Source organism: Corvus moneduloides, chromosome Z (genome assembly GCF_009650955.1).
Source record: "Corvus moneduloides isolate bCorMon1 chromosome Z, bCorMon1.pri, whole genome shotgun sequence".
In the NCBI taxonomy this organism is placed as follows: Eukaryota; Metazoa; Chordata; class Aves; order Passeriformes; family Corvidae; genus Corvus; species Corvus moneduloides.
In genome coordinates this window covers 13,884,786-13,909,832 of record NC_045511.1, presented here as the reverse complement: position 1 = coordinate 13,909,832, position 25,047 = coordinate 13,884,786, and the positions used below count along the sequence as shown (strand labels likewise).

At 43.4% G+C, this 25,047-nt stretch overlaps 1 protein-coding gene across 2 annotated transcripts in view; it reads right to left on the bottom strand.

The window, feature by feature from the left end:
* The window catches only part of ADAMTS12 (ADAM metallopeptidase with thrombospondin type 1 motif 12), a 160,276-nt gene that overhangs the window by 85,717 nt on the left and 49,512 nt on the right, over positions 1 to 25,047 (bottom strand). For both annotated transcript variants that reach the window (XM_032096207.1, XM_032096206.1), the window contains exon 3: positions 19,684 to 19,858. In XM_032096207.1, coding sequence (XP_031952098.1) covers positions 19,684 to 19,858 — 175 coding nt within the window. The remainder of the gene's footprint in view (positions 1 to 19,683; positions 19,859 to 25,047) is intronic.

The following is a 25,047-nucleotide window of genomic DNA, read 5'->3' as shown; positions in this document are numbered from 1 at the left end:
TATTTTCATTATGAAAAGACTGTGAGGAGCAAGATGAGCATGAGTCATTATGTATAAATAAGGGTGAAGGCTGGAGAGAATGGCTGGATCCTATTCCTTGCCTCATCAGCCATCCTTAGAAACACCCAAAATAAATACAAATTTCCATAAAATACTGTAGGTCGTTCAGTCTTTTTGGCACCATTGTGTGAGATGAAATTTGAAAGGAAGATGGGGAAGAGGATAGCACTGGCAGGTGTCAAGTTAGTGAAATTCTATGCTTCATTTTCTCCATCTCTCAACCCTCCTGCACCTGTCTGAAGACCTTCATGCCTGAGGTATGCTGCAGACACAGAGGCCACGTTCTCATGCAAGGACATCAAGTAAACATTCCATGCACTGAAGTTTGTTATACATGACAAATAGCAAGTAGAGTTTACCCATAATTCCTGAAACCTGACATTTCAGTTTTAAATGTTCAAAACACAATTTAAGAAGTGTAAAATACCCCAACTAAATTAATGGATAATGTCTATGATGTGAAAGAGAAACAGCTACTAACAGAATAGTCTGAAATGGTAGTTAAACAATGACTTTCAATTAGTTTGGTTTCGGTTTAGATTACTAAGGAAAAGAAGAGAAAGGCAGTCTGGAATTAATCTTGAAACAAAATGCTATTCTTTCAAAGTTGGATATGATATCATTAACACTGCATATGCTATAACCTTCTTATCTCTGGGCTTACACAACAGAGTTTATTTGGCCTTTCCCTGGACCAGCTGTTGTTTTTTCCATTCCATTTTTCCACTGTATTTAGAATACACCAATCACACTAGTGTGATGAAAGAAAAAGCACATCCTAGTCTTTTGAGGGGCCTCCTTGTCCCTGGCTGAGGCCAAATGTCTTGTATGTCAGATGATGTTACTAAGCAATACAGCCTTCAAAGGCTCAGCCCCAACCCTGCTGTGCTTCTGCTGCAAACATCAGCACAGCTCTTACAGATGAGAACTTCCCCCCTCAGAAAGGAAATGGATTGGTCAGTCACCAAAATGAATTATGCTAATATGATGTCTTGAAAATCTTAAGACACATACTGCCTTTAACATTTTCTATCCTTAGATGCAAATCCTGATAACAACATTTTCCAGATGCATGACATTTTGAGAGGTGTCTGTTGAGGTTCTCCAACTCAGCCCAAAAGATTTCATTTTGCCTGACTGAGCCACTGAAGAGGCACCTGTACACAGACAACAGACATTGAAGCAGCAGAGCTGGGACAGACTGGGGAGAGCTGACAGAGGCATCTGTAAACCACTAGAAGGAGCAAGGGGAGGAACAGCATAAATCATATCATCTCAGGGGAGGCAACCAACAGTGTCTCTGAGGTGAGAGGTTAAAAACTCCTGCCACCAGGAAATCTTGCATGAACAATCCTACTGTGATAACACCAGCTTTGGGTGGCCTGTCACACTCAGCTCCTCAATAGCACTGTAGGGCTAAAGGATGTTTCTGGTTTTAGCCAGAGTTTTGAGAGTGACTTTTTCTTTTGATTCCAGTTTCCTATTAAAAAATGATTGTCAGAGGCACTATAACCTGTTGGATGTCACAAGTTCATTAATTTATTTCCATTCTGTCATGCATGGAGTGGAGGTTCACCTGTAACACTCGCTTTAATTGACTGTGCTCCCTGTGCTCACTGCCTACAGAAAATTATGCCAGACTCCTTCACAGACAGGAGCTCCCACACTAAAATGCCAAGGAGTTTGAAAGTATTTGCTTAGAACTGCGTTTGAACTTTGAAATTTCTACTTCCATGGAAAGAGAATCAAACAAAGCCCTGCCAACAGATTGAGCCTCTGTTTTTTTCCAAATGACGATTTCAGTTTTCATTTTCAAAAAGTGCCTGGCTCCTATTCTTTCCAGGAAGCCTTAAGATGATAAAGGTATGTAAATGCATTGGGCCAGAAAGAGGGAAAAATGCAGGTTTGCCTGAAGAAACATCCAGTTCACATTCATTATAAAACAGTATGATTAATTATAGCTTAAGGAGAGAAAAATATCCAAAAAATGGATAATGATGGATAAAACCAAGTTGCACCGCTCAGCTGAGGAAGAGGTTTTTTAGTAATCCGTTCCCCAACATAAAGTTTATCTCTGCTTGGACAACTTTCATCTGCCTGTCAGTGTTACCAGTCCAGGCTTTGCAGGAAACTCCTTTCTTTTACTGCCCTTCCTTCCTGTGACCTCCCTGACAAGATGAAATTTCAAGTATCTCATCATCTTCCATTTACTCTGAGGAAGACCTGACTGGCAGAAGCACCTCACCATGGGCAATGGATGCAACTGGGATGCTGAAAAGAAAATGCCATAAAGCAGAGAGTGGTTCAGTGAGTATTTTATCTGGAGAATATCAGGCAAATAATGTCAGGCAAATCATACAGAAAATGACAGGAATGGTCGCTCGTTAAAACCACAGTATTTGAAAAAAGAACTTGATTCAAATCCAAACCTCCACAGAGCTGACAGGAAGCCATACTGGGGGCTCAACTGACAACAGTGCAGATCAAAGAGGAAGGAACCTGATTCAGCTTGTTTTAAAGTTTGGGCAGGCAAGAAACTTGCTGCTAATTTCAGCTTTGGCAGAATGGGAGACAGGCTGACACTGTGTTTTAACTGTGTTTAAAAAGTATTTAAAATACAAAAATCTCTCTCTGCAGATAAATGCAAAGCCTGTTCTGCAGCTGAGCAAAATATTAGACCATGACATTTTTTACAAGAAAGATTAATAAAGAACATAAAAGCTTTGGACTTTTTATTTTGCACAAACATTATTTTTGGGACAGTGTTTCTTGACACTGATTAGAACAGCTTAGAAGAGACTTTCTGCAGTCTAATTTATGTGTACAAAGACCTCATCACTGCTGTTTAAAAAGCACAGGAATACCTTTTCTTTTAGCTAAGACACTTGATTACATGTTGTTTGCTGAAGTAGGTTTAGGTTGAGTATTTGCAAGAGATGAAAAACGGCAACTCTAAATGAGATCATGGGAAAAAAAAAAAATCAATATTCTCTCCTATGCTCTTTCATAGAGAAATCTGGATATGTAAGAAAATAGTTCCACAAAGTCTTCAAACAAGTGCAGTATTTAGGGGCAGCAACTAAAAACATTTGCTATACCTTTTAGCATAGCAATTGTCTGGCCACCTTTTTACCTTTTTTTTTTTTTTAATAGACAGATGCCTATTTCTTTGGGATAATTCCGCTTTTTGGAAAAAGAAATTGTCTAATCTATATGATCTTTCAGTGAACGGTGTCTCTCCAGTCTGTTATTTACATACAGTTTTTTTCAGGACAGTACAGGAATAGCACGGGGGTGCAGAACATCTGTGCAGCCCAAGCAATTCTGCGTGGTGTGGGATAAATGCAAATGTGGCCCCACGTCTCCCTAAAAAGGAGGGAGCTTACAAGTTAACCAACGTAGTGGTGGGTAGCAGTTGATCCAAAGGTGTCTCTCCAAGTACACAAAATGGATCCAAGTCCAAGCAGCTGCTGGGACACAAAGAGTGGAGAACACAACCACAAGCAAGGAGTGGACAAGCTTCAACAACACAGTGTTTCATGCAGAAAAACTGAGCTCAGACACCTGTTTAAAGTGGGTCATGTATGACAGGAGGCTCATCGAGGACATGCAATTCCGGAGAAACTAATTTTGAACACTGAGCCCATGCCAGTTCATCAGCCCCACTGAATGAGTCCAGCACTTCTGAGAAGAAATGGAAATCTGTGATCTGCCCTGAAATAATAACGTAATTGTAGTTTCTTATTAGAAGGTTCACAGAGAGCTCAGTATGACTGAGAAATCTGGCCCTAACCAGACTGAAGGCTGAACATCTCTGCCAATATTACTTTGTTAATGGATCAACTATTCTGAGCAAATTTTCAGACTCCTGCATCAAAAGTGTTTTACCAAATGCAGGTTAGCTTTCTGGGTTTTCTATTTCACCTGCGAAAATACCGTTTCCAATTATTCAAGGCTATTGTTATTCTACAAAAGAGAAAGGGATGGATGTGATATGTAACAGTTTAATTTTAAAGCATACTATTGCTCTACAAATCACTACTGCAGCAATTTAACATTTACATTACCAAGGCATTTGTTTACCTCATTAACTGCTAGAATCAAGATGTGCAACAGCATTACACACAATTTGATAAGGAAAGCTGTAGGTACAGAGCAAGACCACAATATATTCCTCTAAAACAATGCTCAGTTAGAAATGCTGAACTAAGACAGCCTGAATGCAGACTGAGACCCTTCAGTCTGATGAGTAGTTAGCAAACTTTCAATGAAGACATGGAAGAAATCACAGACTACCCTTAAAACTACAGGAAAGCAAGTAGAGTAAGCAAGCACGGTGTAGCAAACACTACTTCTTTCCAAAGGCACAGTGACTAAACAGAAAGACTGCTGAATCACAATGAAGAAAATTTTACCCTCCTTATAGTTTTGATTCATATTATTTGGAAAATGGCTTGTTGGGGCCCTCCCCCTGCCATGTGGTCCTGGGAGAGGGGCCCTGGGGGGAGGCACGGGGTTTCCCTGCCCCTGGTCAGCCTCGTTCCCCATTGGTTGTTTTGTGTTCCCCTGTGCGGGCAAGGACCCTCGGGTCCTGTGATTGCAACAGTTCCTCAGCAGATCCTCAGCCATGCGGCTGGGAAAATAAACATCTCTCTGAAACATCTATCAAGAATCGGTCCATATATATTTCTTTTCCATGGGCCTCATTGTTTGATACACATGTTGCAGCTTCCCCACTGTAACAAATGGTGGTTACTACGAGCAGAGCGATCCCTGATCCCTAAGGACAGCGACTGATTTGTGAGTAAACTCTGGATTTCTCTTCTTGTTTTTGTTTTGCTGTTCCATCTCTAAATTATGGAGGAACCGTGGACTCTTTGCTCTCAGAGCCGCATATGGACATTTATCTTAAACTTGAAAAGATTCTTGAACAACAATTTGTAAATTTTAGCTTAATTCAAGCTCAAAAGGAACTGAAACACTTCCTGGCATGGTGTTTAAGAACTTTTTCTACGTTTCTCGGGATTTAATTCTTACCAAAGACTTTTGGAAGACCGTTTGGACACAGTTAATTTCTGAGTCAAAATATATGCCAATGGAAGAATATTTTTGTGAATATTATTTAATTACCGAGACTGTTGAACAATGTCAGCTGTGTCCTTGCGAAGTTAAAACTGCTTCAGGGACTGTGCGACCCAGGCCATGCGGGCCAAGAACTCTGCAAGCAGCAGCGAGGCAATTCCCATGCGCGGGCGGAGCGATGTGAGCTGCAGTGTCTGCAGCAGAGCGAGGTGCAGCGGGAGCAGCGCGACCCAGCGGTGCCCACCTGGCCCTGCGCAGCGTGTGGTGGAGCGAGCCCCGTGAACGCCTGACTGAGAGGAGCAGCGCGCGGGCAGCGGCTGGCGGTAGAGTGGAGCCGTGCCTAGCTGAAACGCTCGCTGGAGCAGGGCGCGGGGGGAGCCGCTGTTTGGGGGCCCAGACGAGATATGGGTGCAGCCCCAGGCAGCGGCAGCACAGCTGAGAGCAGAGGAGGCGACGCACAGGGAGCTGAGCGTCATGGCCCGGCCCAGCCTACGCGGCCCCGAATGCGACCCCGGGAAAAGCGCGCAGGCATGAGCAACCCCGACGGCCCCGGCAGCACTGACAACCCTGGCAGTTCCAACACAGAAGTGAACGAAAGTGAAAGAGAAAGCAAAAACGCAGCGAGACAGAAAACAGCAGCCACTTGAAAAAAGGAAAAAATCACCGTAGCTAAGGTTTTAGGAATAGTACAATGGTAAAATGTTAAACAAAATTATGATTTTATAACGAGATGTGACAACCAAGAAGACATATTCGTTCATAGAACTGCTATTAAAAAGAATAACCCTAAAAATTACCTGCAAAGTGTAGGAGATGGGGAAGTTGTACAATTTGATGTAGTGCAAGGAAAGAAGGGTTTACAAGCAGCAAATGTTACTGGGCCTGGGGGTATTCCAGTCAAAGGCAGCCGTTACGCACAAAATTATAAACAATATCCATCCCAGCAACTTCCCTACCCACAACCTACCTTCCCGTTTTACCCTATAACCAATATGAACCCTTTCCTAAGTTGACCCCATCCCCAGTTTATTCCTAATCCGTTTTTCACCCCATGGCTTCCCTATACAATTCCCTTTCCCTGCAACTCCTTCCGATGCTGAGGGCGGTATGAAGAGGGGAAGGGAAGAAATTAACTACTGTTGTTTAGAGTTCCAACAGGTACAAAGGGAAGAAACCCTCTCCTGCTTCGGTTTCCCCACAAAGCAAGAGAGAGTCCTGTCTCCCTTCTGTCAGCCCTAAGATGTTCCAGAGAATCTGTTTGGACATTTAAAGACTCAGGAGGGTGGCTTGTTTTGTTTTGAAACTGTTCTTGCTATGCTTATCCAGTTGTTTTCAATGTTAAGTTTTAAATCTCTTCTTGTTAAAAATAAATGGGTGAAATGTTGGGGTCTCTCCCCCCCCTGCCGTGTAGCCCTGGGAGAGGGGCCCTGAGGGCACAGACACGGGGTTTCCCTGCCCCTGCTCAGCCTCGTTCCCCAGTGGTTGGTTTGTGTTCCCCTGCGCGGGCAAGGACCCTCGGGTCCTGTGAGTGCAGCAGTTCCTCAGCAGATCCTGGCCATGCGGCTGGAGAAATAAACATCTCTCTGAAACATCTATCAAGAATTGGTCCATATATATATTCTTTTCCACTGGCCTTGTTATTTGATACATGTGTTGCAGTATCCACACTGCAACAATGGCTTGTCACAGAACTTTAAAAATTTTTTCAGTCATTGAGTGGGGTAGTGTATCTAATGCCTCTTGGTGGCAACAAGTGACAATTATGACCTTATAAAAACAATCCTGTGCTGCCACATTTTTCTCCCTCACCTCCTGCATAACACAAGCATTTGGGGAATTCACCTTGCCTCAGTTAATAGAAGCAAGTGAAATACCGAAAGTAAAATTTCATCAGCGAAGAGAAGAACATGAGAAAACAATCAAGGACTGGGAAAGCAGGTGCCACCACTCTGCCAGCATTGACCCATCTCAGGTCCTTGTTCAGCACAAATTTAGGATCCACTTGGGTAAACCTCTAGTTTTGACTCCTCACTCATTTAACTGGAGATGAAGAATTGCAGAAAATACTGTGTTTTATTCCTTTCTCCTCTACCTGAACTGAGAGCAACTAAAAAAACCTCCAGTGTTTTCTTGAAAACTGAAAGAAAGTTAGAATCTTTTGGTTTCACTCCATGAGGTTGACTGGGAAAGGGTGAAATGTTTTGACAGCAGTTAGCAGCAATTGTCTCACTGACTGCTATGATAAACCAATTACCAAATCTTTATTTCCCAGGTACCCCCCTCTGAAATGCTAAATATTGCTGTCTGCACAAGCAGGCACTCAATTTTTTCAGTTCAATGCAAACTGTTTCAGAGACGAGAAATACTCCGTGTTCTTCTGCAAGCTGTTTGCCTCGCTGCTCCTGCTTTAAAATAGAGGTCATTCTGACCGAATGTCCCTATTTGCTCTTTTATTCAAGGCAAGCATCTCATAAACAGCTTAGAAGAGCCAGTTGTAGGAAGAGGTATGCAGGGAGAAAGGTGCCCTTCCCTCAGCTGAAGTTGAATTAACTTCAGTTACTAAATTTCAGTGTGTGAACTTACCATCCTACGAATAATAGCCTCTGTGTCCTGGAGAAACCAAGCAAATTAAGCTGAATTATAACTGATGTAGTTAAACACAGGATAAACAAATAATGGAAAAATATCAGCAGCTTTCTTTAAAAGAGAGAGAAGCTAAAGAGCCTGTACCAGGAGTTCAAGCAAAGCTGCTTACATTGGCCAAAATGTCCTTCTAAAAAAGAAAAGAAGACAGGTTATTACTTGAGATTAAAACATTGTCCTGGGCTTTTTTTCCCCTTCTTTTTTCAAGTGATTAAACTAAGGCTTTCAGGGTGTCTCGGTTTTTGAGGCAAAACTTCCGGGCCAAACACTCCGGAATGACTGTTCCTCCCCTTTTCCTCCATCAGTGAGACAAATGGGTCACAAGGAGTGAAAGTGGGAAAAAGAAAACAAACTGTTTATTAACACACAAACAAAACAGGGTAGAACAGGATAAAAAAACCCACCCCTCAAAACACAACTAATTCCTGGAGAAGGAACAGACACGTGGACTCGGACCAGCCAGGGCCACCCCACAGGCCCTCCAGGGCCTGCCCCCACAGGCTCCCTGGACCAGCAAGGAGGGAAGGCAGGCAGTGAGGCAAGGGGAAGGAAAGGGGAAAAAAGAACAAGAAAAAAACCAACAGAACCTTTTCCCAGCTAGCTGGAACACAAAGGAAACCAAAAAGCAGCACAGTGCTCCCAGTGCACTCCCTCCCGAGCCCTGCAGAGCCCCTGGAGCCCTTGGGCCGAACCGTTCAACGCCCCCTCGGGTCCTGGCTCCGGCCCCGCCCCCCGGGTCCATCCTAAAGGCACAGAGTCCTCGGGCATTGAGTGGACAGTTAAGGAATAAAGCGGCTTCATAACGTCACCCCAGGCCATTCCACCCCTTATTCCATTACCGTCTGCTCAATGCCCAAATTAATACATTTCAGCTTTAAGCACACACGTTTATACATATATACATAGCTATATTCAAACAGTGGCAGCGACATTTGACAAACATATATATAGACATTCCAACATTACAAACAGCTCTCACCCACCATCAAATCTCCCTGTGGTACACGTGTCTCTCCATCCTTCTGCATTATTCACCATTCTGCAACCTGGCCCCTGAGCAAAGACAACTCCATGGATGGGTTTGTCTTTACTCGATGCAGAAGTAATCCAAACAGATTTTCCCAAGAGTCCCCTGATATGTACTGCTGGGACTTTGTCTCCATCTACTGTATGCAGGGGTTCAGATTGGGCAGGCCCTGCTCAGTTAGTGGAGCCTTGGGTGTTCACCAACCATGTGGCCTTAGCTAAATGCATCTCCCAGTTTTCAAAAGTTCCCCTACCCAGTGCCTTCAAGGTGGATTTGAGCAGGCCATTGCACCGTTCCACTTTCCCAGCCGCTGGTGCATGATAAGGGATGTGGTACACCCATTCAATACCATGTTCTCTAGCCCAGGTGTCTATAAGGCTGTTCTTGAAATGAGTCCCATTGTCAGACTTGATTCTCTCAGCAGTACCATGCCTACAAAGGATCTGCTTTTCAAGGCCCAGGATGGTGTTCCGGGCAGTAGCATAAGGCACAGGATAGGTCTCCAGCCGTCCAGTAGCAGCCTCTACCAATCTGAGCACTTAGCGCTTGCCTTGGCGGGTTTGAGGCAGTGTGATGTAATCAATCTGCCAGGCCTCCCCATACTTGTATTTCGACCATCACCCACCATACCACAGGGGCTTCACCCACTTGGCCTGTTTGACTGCAGCACATGTCTCACAGTCATGGATAACCTGGGAGATACTGTCCATGGTTAGATCCACCCCTCGGTCTCGTGCCCACTTAGAGGTGCATCTCTGCCTTGATGGCCTGAGGCATCATGGGCCCATTGAGCTAGGAACAACTCTCCCTTGTGCTGCCAATCCAAATCTATCTCTGACACCTCTATCTTCGCAGCCTGATCTACCTGTTTGTTGTTTCGGTGTTCCTCATCAGCCCGACTCTTGGGAGACATGGGCATCTACATGGCAAATTCCCATGGGTAGCTTCTCTACCCGAGTGGCAATATCTTTCCACTCCTCAGCAGCCCAGATTGGTTTTCCCCTACGCTGCCAATTGGCCTTTTTCCACCTTTCCAGCCACCCCCACAGAGCACTGGCTACCATCCATGAATCGGTGTAAAGGTAGAGCTTTGGCCACTTCTCTCTTTCAGCAATGTCCAGAGCCAACTGGATGACTCTGAGTTCAGCAAGTTGGCTTGATCCACCTTCTCCCTCAGTGGCTTCTGCAGCTTGTCGTGTGGAGCTCCATACAGCTGCTTTCCAGTTCCGGTTCATCCCTACGATGCAACAGGAACCATCAGTGAAAAGAGCGTAGCACGTTTTTTCTGCTGGCAGTTGGTTGTATGGTGGAGCTTCCTCAGCACATGTCACTTGTTCTCGTTCCTCTTTATCAGTGAGACCAAAGCTTTCACCTTCAGGCCAATTTGTGATTATTTCTAAGATCCCAGGGCAATTCGGGTTTCCAATACGGGCACGTTGTGTTATGAGGGCAATCCGCTTGCTCCATGTGGCATCGGTGCCATGGTGGGTAGAGGGAACCTTTCCTTTAAACATCCACCCCAGCACCGGTAGTCAGGGTGCCAGGAGGAGCTGTGCCTCAGTGCCAGTGACCTCTGAGGTGGATTCCTTCACAGGATTTCTTTCTCTGTTGGAGTGTAGTTGTCTTTGGCCCCCTGTAGCTTCTGCTCCAGAATCCCAGTGGCAGACCCTGAGTCTCACCAGGCACCTTCTGCCAAAGGCTCCAGGACAGACCCCTGTTCCCGGCTGCAGAGTAGAGCACATTTTTCACCTCTGGTTCTGTCCTGACTGGGCCAAGGGCTACCGCATGAGCCATTTCCTGTTTGATCTGGGTGAAGGCCTACTGCTGTTCAGGGCCCCAGTGGAAATTGTTCTTCTTACGGGTAACCAGATAGAGAGCGCTCACAATTTGAGCGTATTCAGGAATGTGCATCCTCCAAAAGCCTATGGCGCCTAGCAAAGCTTGTGTTTCTTTTTTGTTGGGTCGCTGGAGACATTGCTGTGTCCTTACTGATGACCTCAGTGGGAATCTGACGCCATCCATCTTGCCACTTCACCCCCAGGAATGGGATCTCTCGGGCAGGTCTCTTGACTTTGTTCTTTTTGATAGCAAAGCCAGCTTCCAGGAGAATCTGGATGATCTTCTCTCCTTTCCCAAATACTCAGATGCTGTGTTCCCCCACACAATGATATCATCAGTGTACTGAAGATGTTCTGGAGCCTCACCCTTTTCCAGTGCAGTCTGGATTAGTCCATGACAAATGGTGGGACTGTGCTTCCACCCCTGGGGCAGTCGGTTCCAGGTGCACTGCACGCCCCTCCAGGTGAAAGCTGTGGATACAAATATTGCTGCTAGCAAGAATTCTTCTTGCTTCTTTCCAGTCCCATGAGATACTTTTCTCTCTCACGGGAGATATTTGTAGAGTTCTATAAACTATGAACACCTGCGAACTTGCAAAGCCTTGTTTATAGTACAGTAGAAAAATATTTTGACAACGGATGTTTTAGTATTTTAGTCAATCACCCCAAGGGATGGCTCATCCTTTGACCAATCAGACTATGAAGAAAAAAGTCTATAAAAGAGTTGTAAAATAATTAAAAAAGGAATCTTGCTGCACAATTCCTGCCTGTTGGATCTCTCTTCTCCTCCCTACCACTGTGGGACACCGTGATAGAAAGCAAACTGGAATGGAGGAATGGAGAAAAACGCATTTGCGATGTCAATGGTGGCATACCACTTTGCTGCTTTGGACTCCAGCTTGTACTGGAGCTCCAACATGTCCGGCACAGCAGCGCTCAGCGGTGGAGTCACTTCATTCAAGCCACAACAGTCCACAGTCAATCTCCATTCCCTTTCTGACTTGCACCCAGGCCAAATGGGGCTGTTGAAGGGTGAGTGGGCCTTGCTGATCACCCCCTGGCTCTCTAGCTCACAAATCATTGTGTGGATGGGAATCACAGCATCTCTATTTGTCTGGTACTGCCGGCGATGCACTGTTGAGGTGGCAATTAGCACTCGCTGCTCTCCTACCTTCAGGAGCCCAATTGCAGAAGGATTTTTGGCCAGCCCAGGCAAGGTGTTCAATTGCCGAATGCCCTCTGCCTCCACAGCAGCTATTCCAAAGGCCCACCTGAGTCCCTTTGGGTCTTTGAAATACCCACTCTGGAGAAAGTCTATGCCCAGAATACACTGGGCCCCTGGGCCAGTCACAATGAGATGTTTCTTGCACTCTTGTCCAGTTAGGCTCCCGTCGGCTTCAAGCAGGGTACACTGCTGCGATCCCCCTGCCACTCCAGAAATAGAAACCGGCTCTGCCCCGATGTGTCGCAATGGAATCAAGGTGCACGGCACGTCCGTGTCAACCAAGGCTTCCTATTTCTGGGGTTCTGATGTGCCAGGCCATCGGACCCACACTGTCCAAAAGACACGATTTTCCCTGGCCTCTACCTGGCTAGAGGCAGGGCCCCTCAAGTCCTGGTTATCATTGGAAACTCTTGCTACTTCCCTTCTGGTAGAACTTCCTCTCTCAGCATTACCATCCTTCAATTCATGCACCCGTGCTGCCAGGACAGAAGTTGGTTTTCCATCCCACCTCCTCATGTCTTCCCCACTGTCACACAGGAAGAACCACAGTTCAGCTTTTGGGGTGTACCCTCTCTCCCTAGCTGTGGGATGTCTGTTTCTAGTAACAGGGCCTCTGGTCTGCACTGATGCGATTTGGAGAAGGCCCTCTTTCAGCTCCTTCCTGAGTTTCTGATTAGTCTTGTCCATCCTATCTTCCACCTTCTGTATGGTCTCTGACAGACTCCTTTCCACAGCTGCAATTCTTGCTTGTGTTGGGCCGTGCACAGTGTCTGCATACGCCCAGAGCCTCCTCACCATAGAACTCACTGTCTCATCCCTGTCATTCTATGTCATCACTGCCAAAGCAGGGGTGTATTCTGGTGGTGTGTGTTGTGCAAGTTTCAGCCACATCACCAGTGTACATTTTACCATGTCAGGGCTCCTAATCTTGGTCACCTGAGAATATGATCTCTATCACTGCCAGTTCTCTCAGGCATTGAATCCCTTGTTCCATGGTTTTCCAGGGGTTTAGCTGCAGCTGGAGATCTTCTCGGCACAGGTGTCCTTCCTTCACACTTCTTAAGAGCCGTGTCCAGAGACTGAGAGCTTCAGGAGCCCTTGTCATCCCTTGGTCAAGACTTAAATCACGTGACACAGATCCCAAATGCCTCGCTTCAGTGCCATCCAGAATTGTACCATCGCCTGCAGCATCCCAGATCCGGACCATCCAACTTAATATAGTCTCATCAGGCCGTCCGGTGTAATCCTTCCTCAAGGTACAAAGACTCTCTATGGACAGGGACTCAGTGATGATTTCAGGTTCCAATTCCTCTGCTGGCTGTGAAGGTCCTGGATGCCCATCATCATCCACTGGGCAAATGGATTTGGCTTTGTGTTTCTTTCTCTGGACAGGGGCAATTGTTATTGGTGTAGGCTCCCCATCTGCTTTAGCTGCACCTGGAGCGACTGGGGTGTCTGCTGGCTTATTCTCCTGCTCCTCTGGCTGTATCTTCTGCCCTACATTATCTAGCAGCGTGTGGTAAGCGTTAGCCAGGACCCAGCACATGGCAATGAGCTTTTTCTTTTCATCAGTGTTGTTATTGCAGTTTTCCTTCAGATACTTCCCCACCTCAGCTGGATTCTGAATTTGTTCAGAGGGGAAGTTCCAGGCTACCAGGTCAGAAAACTGCTTCAGGGTCCGGCCTATGTCCTCCCATACCCCACATCATTTAGGATTTTCCACAGCTGGGGCAGGTGTCTGGAAATCTCAGCCCTTATTTTAGACAAGCTGGAGACCACATAGAGAAACCCTACTAGATAACATAATAAGAAAATGGTATCTTTAACATCAGGGGAAACTGGACGCTTTCAAAAGGTGATGGTGCCAGATCTGAAGGGGAAGAAGGAGATGAAGGGCTGGGAATTATCATCCCCTGCTTTTTCCCCTAACAAACTGGGTGTAATTGCTAATACATTCCAAAAGGGAGCTACCAAGGCCAGAATGGAAAAACAACGACATACAGATTCTCAACGGTTTCCATTACATCAGCCAAACTTCGAGAAATCACTAGCACCAGGCATATCAGAATGGCAGTCCTGATTCTTATTCCTGACTTATAAAAGGTAGTAAGCCAAGGACTCGACTGCCCATAGCTGTGGACATGTACTGATGGTTAGGTTCCACAGAAAAATTATTAGATCAAACAGCATGGTCTTACTGCTGTACCTCAATACAAAATGCTTCAAACCAAAATGTTGTGGGTTTTTTTTTCCCACTTTCACGTGCCCCTTTAATTGGGCACCAAATTTACGTCCCAGTTTTTGAGACAAAACCTCAGGAGGGAACACTCCAGAATGACTGTTCCTCCCCTTTTCCTCCGTCAATGAGACAAATGGGTCACAAGGAGTGAAAGTGGGAAAAAGAAAACAAACTGTTTATTAACACATAAACAAAACAGGGTAGAACAGGATAAAAAAAAAAACCCTCAAAATATAACAAATGCCCAGAGAAGGAACAGACACATGGGCTCAGACCAGCCAGGGCCACCCTGTGGGCCTGCCGGGGCCACCCCCACAGGCTCCCTGGACCGGCAAGGAGGGAGGGGAGGCAGTGAGGCAAGGGGAAGGAAAGGGGAAAAAGAACAAGAAAAAAAACCAACAGAACCTTTTCCCAGCTAGCTGGAACACAAAGGAAACCAAAAAGCAGCACAGCGCTCCCGGTGCACTCCCTCCCGAACCCTGCCAGGACCCTGGAGCCCTTGGGCCGAACCGTTCAACGCCCCCTCGGGTCCTGGCTCCAGCCCCACCCCCCGGGTCCATCCTAAAGGCACAGAGTCCTCGGGCATTGAGTGGACAGTTAAGGAATAAAGCGGCTTCATAACATCACCCCAGGAGATTCTGTCAAAAGCCAGTACTGCTAGTTCATGCTGTGTACTTGCAGACATAAAAACTGAAGAGAAGCCTTTGACAGTATCAAGTTAATAATCTAAAAGCAAGATCACGATTTAATAAAGTCCTGCAGTCAGACATAACCCTTAGGAAGTAAAACAGGTAGTTATTGCCTGAAACAGCTTAATGGCATTCCAGACTTCTGTTAAATGAACTATGCTACCATCATTCAAAATACTTAAAATACAGTTTTGCACAGACAACGTTGCTCTGCTCCTTTAACTCCGCCTACCCTCCTCATCATTTCACACAGCAGCCAGCCTCTTGTTTCCTTTCTTCCACGCCACCCTTATCCCATCACAGTTCCAATTTTTGGAGCAAAATTGCTCCAAATGCAAAAAAATCAGTTTTAAGATTTGTAATTTCTTTGCAGACAAGGAGTTGAAGGCCCATGTCAAACCCAAACTAATCCTAACTTCTGATCTATCAAATCCTTCAATGCCAAAATGAGGGTAAAATATATGACAACTTCTGTACATCTAAAGCTCCAATTAAATATTCTCAGAGATCTATTTTAACACCCCAAACCTTTCATTCCCTGGTTATATATCACGGCCTACTGCAGCAATCACTGGGTTGCAATCTGAATAAACTCAACTGTCCTCTCTCTCTGAACAACAGCGACCTGTCCTTCTCACCAGCCCAAGAAAAAGAAGTCCATCTGTCTGTATCAGTCCCCTCTTAGTAGCACTGAGTCAGGAAGAGCTTTATTATATCACAGCATTTTCACTCACAAACGTCACAAAATTTCTCTTATCTTGAAGCTCACAAACAAACCAATGCCTTGTGGCAGACTGCATAAAAACAAGCAGTAGAAATGGGAGAACTTCTCCTGTAGAAGGGAGGATAATTTCTCTTCTCTGACATTTTATCTCAGAGCACTGTCAAATTTTTAAGATAACCTATTTAGAAGAACGAAACAAATTCCCATATCCTTTGTTTCCTCTCATGTGGGCACAAAGGATTAGGGAGGTTCTTTATAAGGCACAGGGCCACTTTTCATGTATCTTTTCTGCTACTTCTCACACATATTTCAAATGGTACAGCAAGACAGGTGGTAGCAATGTGCAGTATTGTTATGCTACTTTCAAGATTAGCATGCAGCTAATGACTGAGTCAGCTGGTAGTTAGTTGCCTGAGCAGGAATGGAAGTGTACAGCACAAACCTAAGTTTTAATTTATGTAATTTTCTGCCATGATTTTTCTCCAAGTATCTGAATCTGTTAAAGATAATACCAATTTTAAAGTAATTAATGTAATCACTGCAAGAGCACAGGAAAGTCACTGATTCTAAAGTATTACTGCATGTAGGTGAGACAGGTAACAAGCAGGTTGGACCCTGGATATTCATGCAGTCGCCACAGTAAAAGTTGTTGCACAAAGCTTCTTCCAAGAGACACAGAAAGTGCATTAAAAAAAACAAAAACAACTGGAAAAAGACTGCACAGGAGATCAACATCCTCTATCTATTCCCTCCTGTAATAATTTCTTCACTTTGACTTTTTCTATACAACTAGTCTTTCTATTCCTTGCCTGGCAGATAGGTTAGTTTCTGACTGGAAGATTTCTATTATCACCACTCAACTTTGTGCACTGACTCATAAGCATCCAGGTGATTCAACTTCTTCAAGCAAAAATCAGCACTACACTTAAACCTGAACACACACCAAGCATAAGTCACAAAAATACCTCAAAACCTTAGCTTAATTTTAAAAAGCCAAACAACTCAGAGCTCAAATAAACAAACACAGATAGTCTGTATGATGAATCTCAGTCCACGAGGTTAAAATATCTCAACACCAGTTCCTAGAAGACCTACAGTGGGCAACTCTTCATCAGCTAAGCCCCAGCTCAGTGGGGACAATGCTAGGGTCAAAAACACAAAATGAGGTTTAATCTATGAAATAGAATTAGTTTTTACAATTAAATGTGAACTGTAAATTGAAAATGTTTTGCTTTGAAGTGATCCCAAAAGGCATTATTCTAAGCTATCTGTGATGTCATGTGGTTGTACAAGTTTTCTGGCGTCAACCTCAAAAGCATGAAGTATGTGAAATCCTGAAAAGGTGGCAGAGTCAACTTACTACCTTTACAATTTATTTATGCACTAAGTACTTACCAAAGCCTGAGTACTGAATACATTTGGCATAGAAAGCAAGAATTGTATCACTTTCCCTTTTTGTTCTGTATTTCACTTCTAACAAGAGCAACTTACTCTGACAATACACAGTATAAATAGAAGATGACAATGAATTCTTTCTTCTATCCCTATTGAAAAGCTGGCTACTCAGAAATGAGACAACAAAACACAGAATGGCTTGGTTTGGAAGGGACCTGAAATACTACCTAGTTTCAGTCCCCTGCTATGGGCAGGGACATCTTCCACTGAACCAGGTTGCTGAGAGCTCCATCCAGCCTGGCCTTGAACACTTCCAGGGATGGGACATCCACAGCGTCTTTGGGTAACTTGTTCCAGAGCTTCATCACCCTCAAGATAAAGAATTTTTTGCTAATATCTAATCTAAATCTACTTTCTTTCAGTTTGAAGTCATTTCCTCTTGTCCCATCACTCCAATCCCTTGTAAAAAGTCTCTCTCCATCTTTCTTGTAGGCTCCCTTCAGGTACTGGAAGGACACAATTAGGTCACCCCAAGGCCTTTTTCCCTCCAGGCTGAAAAGATCCTCCAGCCCTCTGCTCATCTTGGTGCCTCCTCTGGACTGGCTCCAGCAGGTCCCTGTCCCTGCTGTGCTGGGACCCCAGAGCTGGATGCAGTGCTCCAGGTGGGTCTCAGCAGAGCGGAGCAGAGGGGCACAATCCCCTCCCTCCCCTGCTGCCCACGGGGCTCTGGGTGCAGCCCAAGACACATAACACCCAACATAAAAGTTAAGGGCTTTTGAGGAATCAGATTGTTAGATCCTGTCACACAGAGGGGAAAAATATAACGAAGGAAACGGTTTTATCCCCATGCACTTTTTCACACTTATTATTTAACTTTTATAACAGCTAAGATTACTGCTTGTTCCAAAGCAGATATTACTTCTAAAGGCTGACTCAGTTAAAAACAGAAACATAAATTACAGTATATTATTTTGTTAGTTCCTAAGACGCTACCTTTGTTTGGCTGCAATATCATGAAAATACTACCACCAGAAATAATTCTGTCATGTTGGAATGATTAACATAAGACAGGAAGTTTAAATTGAAAAGCCCATTAGAGCAGTGATGAAACTGCAGGGAAGTTAATGCTCTTTTTTTCCAGTGTCCAAGTACAGCCAGTCTTTTTCTGTCTCATTCTGCATGATTTTGAAGAAAGACACAAGAGGCTAAAAGTGAGAGGTAGAAAGAAAATAAGCAGACCACACAATGCAAATATACAGCATGTTCCCTAGATCTCTTATCTTCTCTCCACACTTAAAATGACTGCATACAGATGTTATTTCATCCATAAAAGAAACCTGGAAGACAGTAGGCAAGAACAACTTCCTCATTTTTCACAGGCAAATCTAAACTAATTTCTTTTGTTTATCCCAGCAGCCATCAGAAGGAATGAAAATTCAGACAGCTATTTGAAATTCTCACCAAGATAAACATCACCTTTAGACACTCCTGGTTTTTCAAATCCAGGATTATTTTCTAATAAGTAGACTTTTACTTGATGAAAAATAAAATGGAACAGCATTCATATTAATTCTTACGGCTTCCTCTTCACCTTCCTAGTATTGTAGGAGATTGAGTAACTTCCCCCATCAGCTTTCTCAGGTTTTTACCCTGTTACCATTTTGCACTACCTTGGGCCAGCAAGCAAGAAGTGCAATGCAAGTCTACAACCAGAAATACAGAGGGGTCAAGTTGTTCTTTGCTTCTTTAATTTACCAATTCATATTACACAGCAGTAAAACTTCAGCAGCAGTCATGATGGGGGATTAGAAATTCCTACATTCCTCCTTTCATTTCCCATTCCTGGAAAGGAACCAACTTCTTTTAAACCACTGACCTGTGAAAGACAGAAACACATTCCTGTGTATTCTGCAGCTGTATTTGTACATAACTCAGGCCTTAGGTCATGCAGGTAATTAATTACTGATTCATCCCTACCCAATACTATACCTGTCTAAAGTTTGGTGCAGACTCAGATTCAAGGCCTCAAACATCAGAGAATCAATACAAAATCTGAACATTTTTGGTATAAAATAAATCAAGGAAATTATTTTACTAAATAAAGAAACTAATTTTGCAATTATGAGATACCAACTACCCTCTAGATACGCTCTTTCTTTCCAGCATAGTGTATTAGTTTGTTTTCCCAAAAGACATGATCCTGAGTATTACTGCACCAATATTTAAGCTATTTTTACTTACACTTCTACAAAAAATGTTACTGTTGATGTCCTGTACTTCACTTTCTGAGTAACTAAATAAAACTCTTTCAATAACCTGCTAACAATCACAGAAAATCTAGAAATCCTAAATTTAAACCATGGATTAGAGGTGAGTTATTTTATGTTGAGGACAGAACTTGCATGAAGTGAGAACATTTTATTAAAAATAATCCTGACTGCAAATCTTGTCATCCCAGAACTCCTCAAGAATTCAAGTTTCAATCTCACTGAACAGTTCTGGTTGGAGAAAATTTGAGGGTTAGAAAGGATCAATGGTGTGAAAAACATATCCCAGTAGTCATATGAAGGATTTAACTTTACAGAAAGAAACCCAGATGGGGTGGCTCCTCTGGTGTTTCAATTGAGATGCTCTCATTTTGCATAACCTTTTCTTACAGAATTTTAAAAAGCCTGGCAGAAGGAAAGGCACACACCACTGAAAAATAACGGCTTAAAAAGATTCAGAAAGCGAGTAGGCAGAAATCCAGCAAAATTAGTACCATTCAGTCCACATGCTCGTTCCTTTTCCATCGGGATGGCCCGTCTTCTCCTTAAAGCATTGTGAAGGTTATTTGCACCATAAATTACATGGGGATGGGGTGTTCCCTCCTTCTGTGGATGCGTTCTAATAGGCTCAATGAAGTAATCCCCATGGGGCAGACGGAAATATCCAGTCTGAAAATAAGCACAAAAGAGTTAATCGCTCCTGTTCTGTTACTAGAAGTCAAAAATAAATATACTCTTCCTACCACCATCCCCAAGCTTTCCTCATAAGCCAGTCATTACACTGCAGAAAAAAGAACACAACCGGTTTTCAGTTTTTTTGCTGCTTACAACAAGACTGTTTCATACCTCACAGACATAACAGTCCAAAGGGAAACAGAAAAAAATCTCCTTCCTAATAATCTGAAACTGAGGCTAAGACTCTCATATTCTTGCAAAGCCACTAAAAGGTCAAAAGTTTATTTGCCAAACATGATGCACGAGGAAGAGTTGCATCTTGTACTTCTGGTGTTTTGCATCCATTCCCCGGAGATCAAGACTGGAATAGAAGCTGTTTCATAAGTGCAAATCAAAATTCTGTTCCCAGCTGCAGTTCCATAATCAATTACCCAACCCATCAGATGGGCTGGACCGTGTGGTTCATGCTTGACTGAGACTAGAAACCCTAACTGGCACCCAGGCCAACACTACAATGGAAGAAATAAAAAGTTTTTCATGAATTAGCAAGCCATTGAGAACGTCCCATAGATCAGCTAACAAAATCTGCAGTATTTCACATGCTGTAACTTTGGTATCAGCCTCCTGTCTTTGTCTGATATATAGGGCCTTTGATACCCATCTGGACTACACAGGATCATCATACACATCCCTCTGCCATGATCCAGGAGACACTTCCAACCAGACATGGCTTTGGTCCATTGTGTCCCAACATTTTGGCAGGAACTGTAAACATTCCAAAACCGTTGTAATGCCCTCCCACTTCAAGATATATGGAGCAGTATTAAATCTAAAAGCAAAGGATCTACTGACAACACAGATCACACTGTGGATGTGACAAGAGGCTGGAGTATTCCAGCTTTGTTTTATTATGACTTTGTTTCTTCTTCACTTTCTTGCTGTGGTCAGTGCAGCCCTCTTAGCCTGTTCTGGAGCAGGGAAGAAATGCAGTAACGCTCAGAATGACAGACAAATTAAAAAATCTTCTGTAGCACTCCAAAGCCTTACAGTTGCTCTGGACTGTTGGGAAAGCCAGTATGAGGGCAAGGATATGAAAGAAATCACATGAATGGAAGAAAAGCATTCTTATAAAACTATAAAATAACCATGGGCTCTATGGACAAGGAGACGAAAGGCAGCTCAGTGAGATACTCCACTGATTGCCACGGGCCCAATACATCCTACAGCTAACTGGTACAAATAAATAACTGTGACTGTCATTTCACAATTTACCCAACAGTTCTGAAGATCAGAAACTTTCTTTCCAATGAAAGTTAAAACCAGAGTCTGGCATTGGTTTGAAGCCTGGTTTACTCCCATACAGCACCAAAGGTTCAGGACTCATAGTCCATGTGTTTGTTCATCTGGGATTACAGCTATTGCCTGTATAGGTTTTGATTCATTTTTAAGAAAAAATACATTGACACTTCTGATTCTTAAACAACATACAAAAGATGCTCGTGTTTCTTTTTAAATCATAAATCAAGGCATAGCACCAGAGTCACACTACAGAAGCAGTAAATCCCACGTTCACATTGGATAAAGCTGTCAGGCAAGAGTGAATCTATACAGCAAGAATGCCTCTACAGTGGTCAGACCAGGAAATCTGTGACATGGCTTTCCCCATGTGGCTCAGGGAATCAATGCACCTTCGAAAATCCTTGTCCACTCCTTTTCATTTCACAGGGTTCAGTCTTTCCTGGATACTTGTAAAGACTTGATTATTTGATTATATTGTGGGTTTTTAAGCCAGTTGGAACCAGGAGGAACCAGACATCTTCACTTGCAGATCCTGGTATTTTACAGCAAGTGGCAATAGTCACCGGATTATTTTGTCAAGGTGCATCTGTAACAAGAAAGCCAGGCAATCATATAAAAGGTGAAGCAAGTCTATCAGTGGTAACCTCAAGCTCCCTCCTCAATGCTTGCATGTTAAAATTCAGCTGTCTATCCAAGCTGTATGGAGCAGGAAAAAAAAGCAAAACTTCATTATATGAATATGACTGTCCAAGTCAATTTCCAGCATGTAGGGGCCTTCCAAAAGCTTCCAGAGACTTCCAGCACTTACTGAATTCTTGCTTTGCATTTTCACTTTCACCCTGCACAGGGTGTCCACCAAGAAATTACATGCTGAGACCAACTGAGACCAAAGAAAAAAAGGGAAATCTTCATATTAAACTTACTTCAAAGCACTGAGGACTGGCAAAATTCCCTTTGCTGCTTAAATACGTCTTCAGTTTTGCTCTTCATAGCTGTTCTTTTCTGACTCACAATATAATAGCAAGAATTTTTCATTTAAAGTCCATCAGATTTCAAGCTATGTAAATACAATAGATGCTTCTTCTGCGGCATTTGTAGCATCACCTACTTTTGAGTGCATTCACACAGCCTCAGAATACACAAAGGAGGGCAGTTATGAAAGCCTCATCAGAAGAAAGCCATTCCTATTTACATTTATGAAAGGGTTCAGTTATCACCACGGAAAAAAATAACTGCAGAGAAGTTTTCCTCATTCAAACTTCCTTATGAAAAGCTACCATGTAATACAGCCATTAAAATGGTCAGAAAATAGGGACGGGGTGTGTTTGTTTGTTTTGGGGGGTATTTGTTTCCCTCAAAGCCTACAGGGGAAAACCTGCAAATCTACCACAGAAATTTTTTTTAATTGTTTTTCTCCCCTCTTTCAAATCTCACTCTTTGCCCTCAGATTCTGACATACTGTGACTGCAAATGCTTAGCATACCGTGTTTGGGAGTGCTGCTGTATCACTTAATGGGATTTTTAATCCATGTGCCCCAGCATTTTGATGCAAACAGCTCCCTGAACACATCTCATCTCCTACATTGCACATCACTTGCCAGGAGGACAATGGTGATCCTGGGACACTTCTGACTTAAAGTTTTCAATCAAGTGTTTGGTTTTCAGTAGAATCTGCATTTTCCAGTGGAAAGCAGGTATTTTTCACATATATATTTCAGTCAAAAGCTTGGGGGCTTGTCAAAATACAATTTCTGGCATGTTTTTTTCTATCAGTTTCACATAGGAAGTTGAAACGGAGTCCTGTGGGAATGGAAAAAGCAGCTTTACCCTTGGCTATGGTTTTGGAATTGCAATACTACCCCAGACAGGAGGGGCTAGGATTAGTGGATGTTTTGCAGGAGAAAAAGGGAGGGAAAAAACTACAGTCTGTAGTCTAAAATTACAATAACTGAGTATGTTGACAATAATGCCAAAAAAAATAACATCTGTAGTGAGAACAGTGTGTAACTCCCCGAAACCAAACAATATTTCTGACAACAAATTTCAGACAATATTTTTGACAACAGGGCAGTGACAGAATCTGAAAATACAATGACTTTTAGAAGCAACACAAAACAAAAATAAGAGGGCAAGATCCTGGTTTTACCTTTAGGTACTTTGCTCCACGTGTTTATTATAACTGTAATACATGGTAAGAGAAATTAAGTTTGAATAAAAGAATTAAAGAAAAGAATGTGACATATGGAACAAGAATTACCAGAGACCTGCAGCTGCAAACAATCTAAACTGCGCTGGTGAAGTAAATTATCTGTTAACATTACACACGCTAAATTTATTTTAGGTAAACACTTAGTTCCTTTCTGTATGTCCCTTTTTTTTTTCCAGGGATCTTTCTTTTTGAATTTCTCTGTTCCTATTGCAGCCAAAACAAAAACCTAGCATCCAGATGGGACTTTTCACTACATCCTCAGACAGAGCTAGAAAAAAACAGACCTGTCATGATGTTGCTCAGACAGAAAGAGGTTGGGGCTTTTAGGTACTGAGTAATTTGATGAAAGACTTTTATGAACATCACCCACAGAAAAGGAGAGCATTCTAGTTCTTACACACTTCTACAGAATAAAACCATGCTTTTAGCACAGGTTAGTGAAGAAGGTGCTGTGATACTGAAACACAGACTTGTAGTTTAGCATACCTTTGGTCTGAAATGAAAATAGCTTATTTTTAAGACAAAGTAAGTAAAAGAACAGAATACTATCATTCCGTAAGATTTTAAGTTCTTTTGTCACACTTGCTATAATATTTTAGGCGCTTCCAGAAAACTGGGCAGAAAATTCAGGTACAGAGGATCGGGAAAAAAAAATAGCCATATTTACAGCAAGACAGACTTTTGTGGAAGAAAACAAGGTATCTGGAGAGGAGGGAGTATCTGACATCTTCCAGTTCCCAAGGGAGAGACATCAGTTCTGGATACTTCAGAGAGATGGGTCTTTCTGGCTAGGGGCATATGCTCAGCCAAAGAGAGAAGTCAAGTCTCTAGGGCCATGTCTATCAGCTACCATACAACCCCTTAAGATACACAGTCACTCAGCTGAGAGACTTGGCAGAGAACCAGTACTCTGGGTTATAGCCCCAGCTTGCTGGTGACCACTCTCGACTGTGTTCCTTCTTTTCACTCTTCCTGGATGAAGGTTAGCTAAGCTAAGTCTTAAGAAGCTAAGGCATTAAAAACCCCCAGCTTTTATAAAAACATGTCCAAAATACGCCTTCATTTGCCCTTCTGCTGTGCCACAGATACAGTTCATTAAATAATTCTGAATCAGGAGCCACATCTATGGACTCACTGCAAGCTTTGCATCTCACACAGAAACTGAAACAGCCTAGGTACACTCATTTCTACTTGAGGAAAATCTCTGGAAATTAATGTTGTATAGAGACTGCAGCAGGCTTGTTGGGGTCCCTCCCCTGCCGTGTAGCCCTGGGAGAGGGGCCCTGAGGGCACAGACACGGGGTTTCCCTGCCCCTGCTCAGCCTCGTTCCCATGGGTTGGTTTGTGTTCCCTGCGCGGGCAGAAGGACCCTTGGTCCCGTGACTGGAACAGTTCCTGGGCAGAGCCCCGGCCATGCGGCTGGAGAAATAAACATCTCTGAAACAGCTAGCAAGAATCTGTCTGTCCATATATATTTCCTTTCCACGGGACTCCTGGTTTGGTATATGCGTGTTGCAGGATCCCCACTGCAACATAATGGTGGATAATGCGGGCAGAACGATCCCCGATCTCTAAGCGACTGATTTGTGTGAGTAAACCCTGGAAACTTTGGATTCCTCTTCTTGGTTTTGCTTTGCTATTCCATATCTAAACTATGGAAGAACCGTGGGAAGAC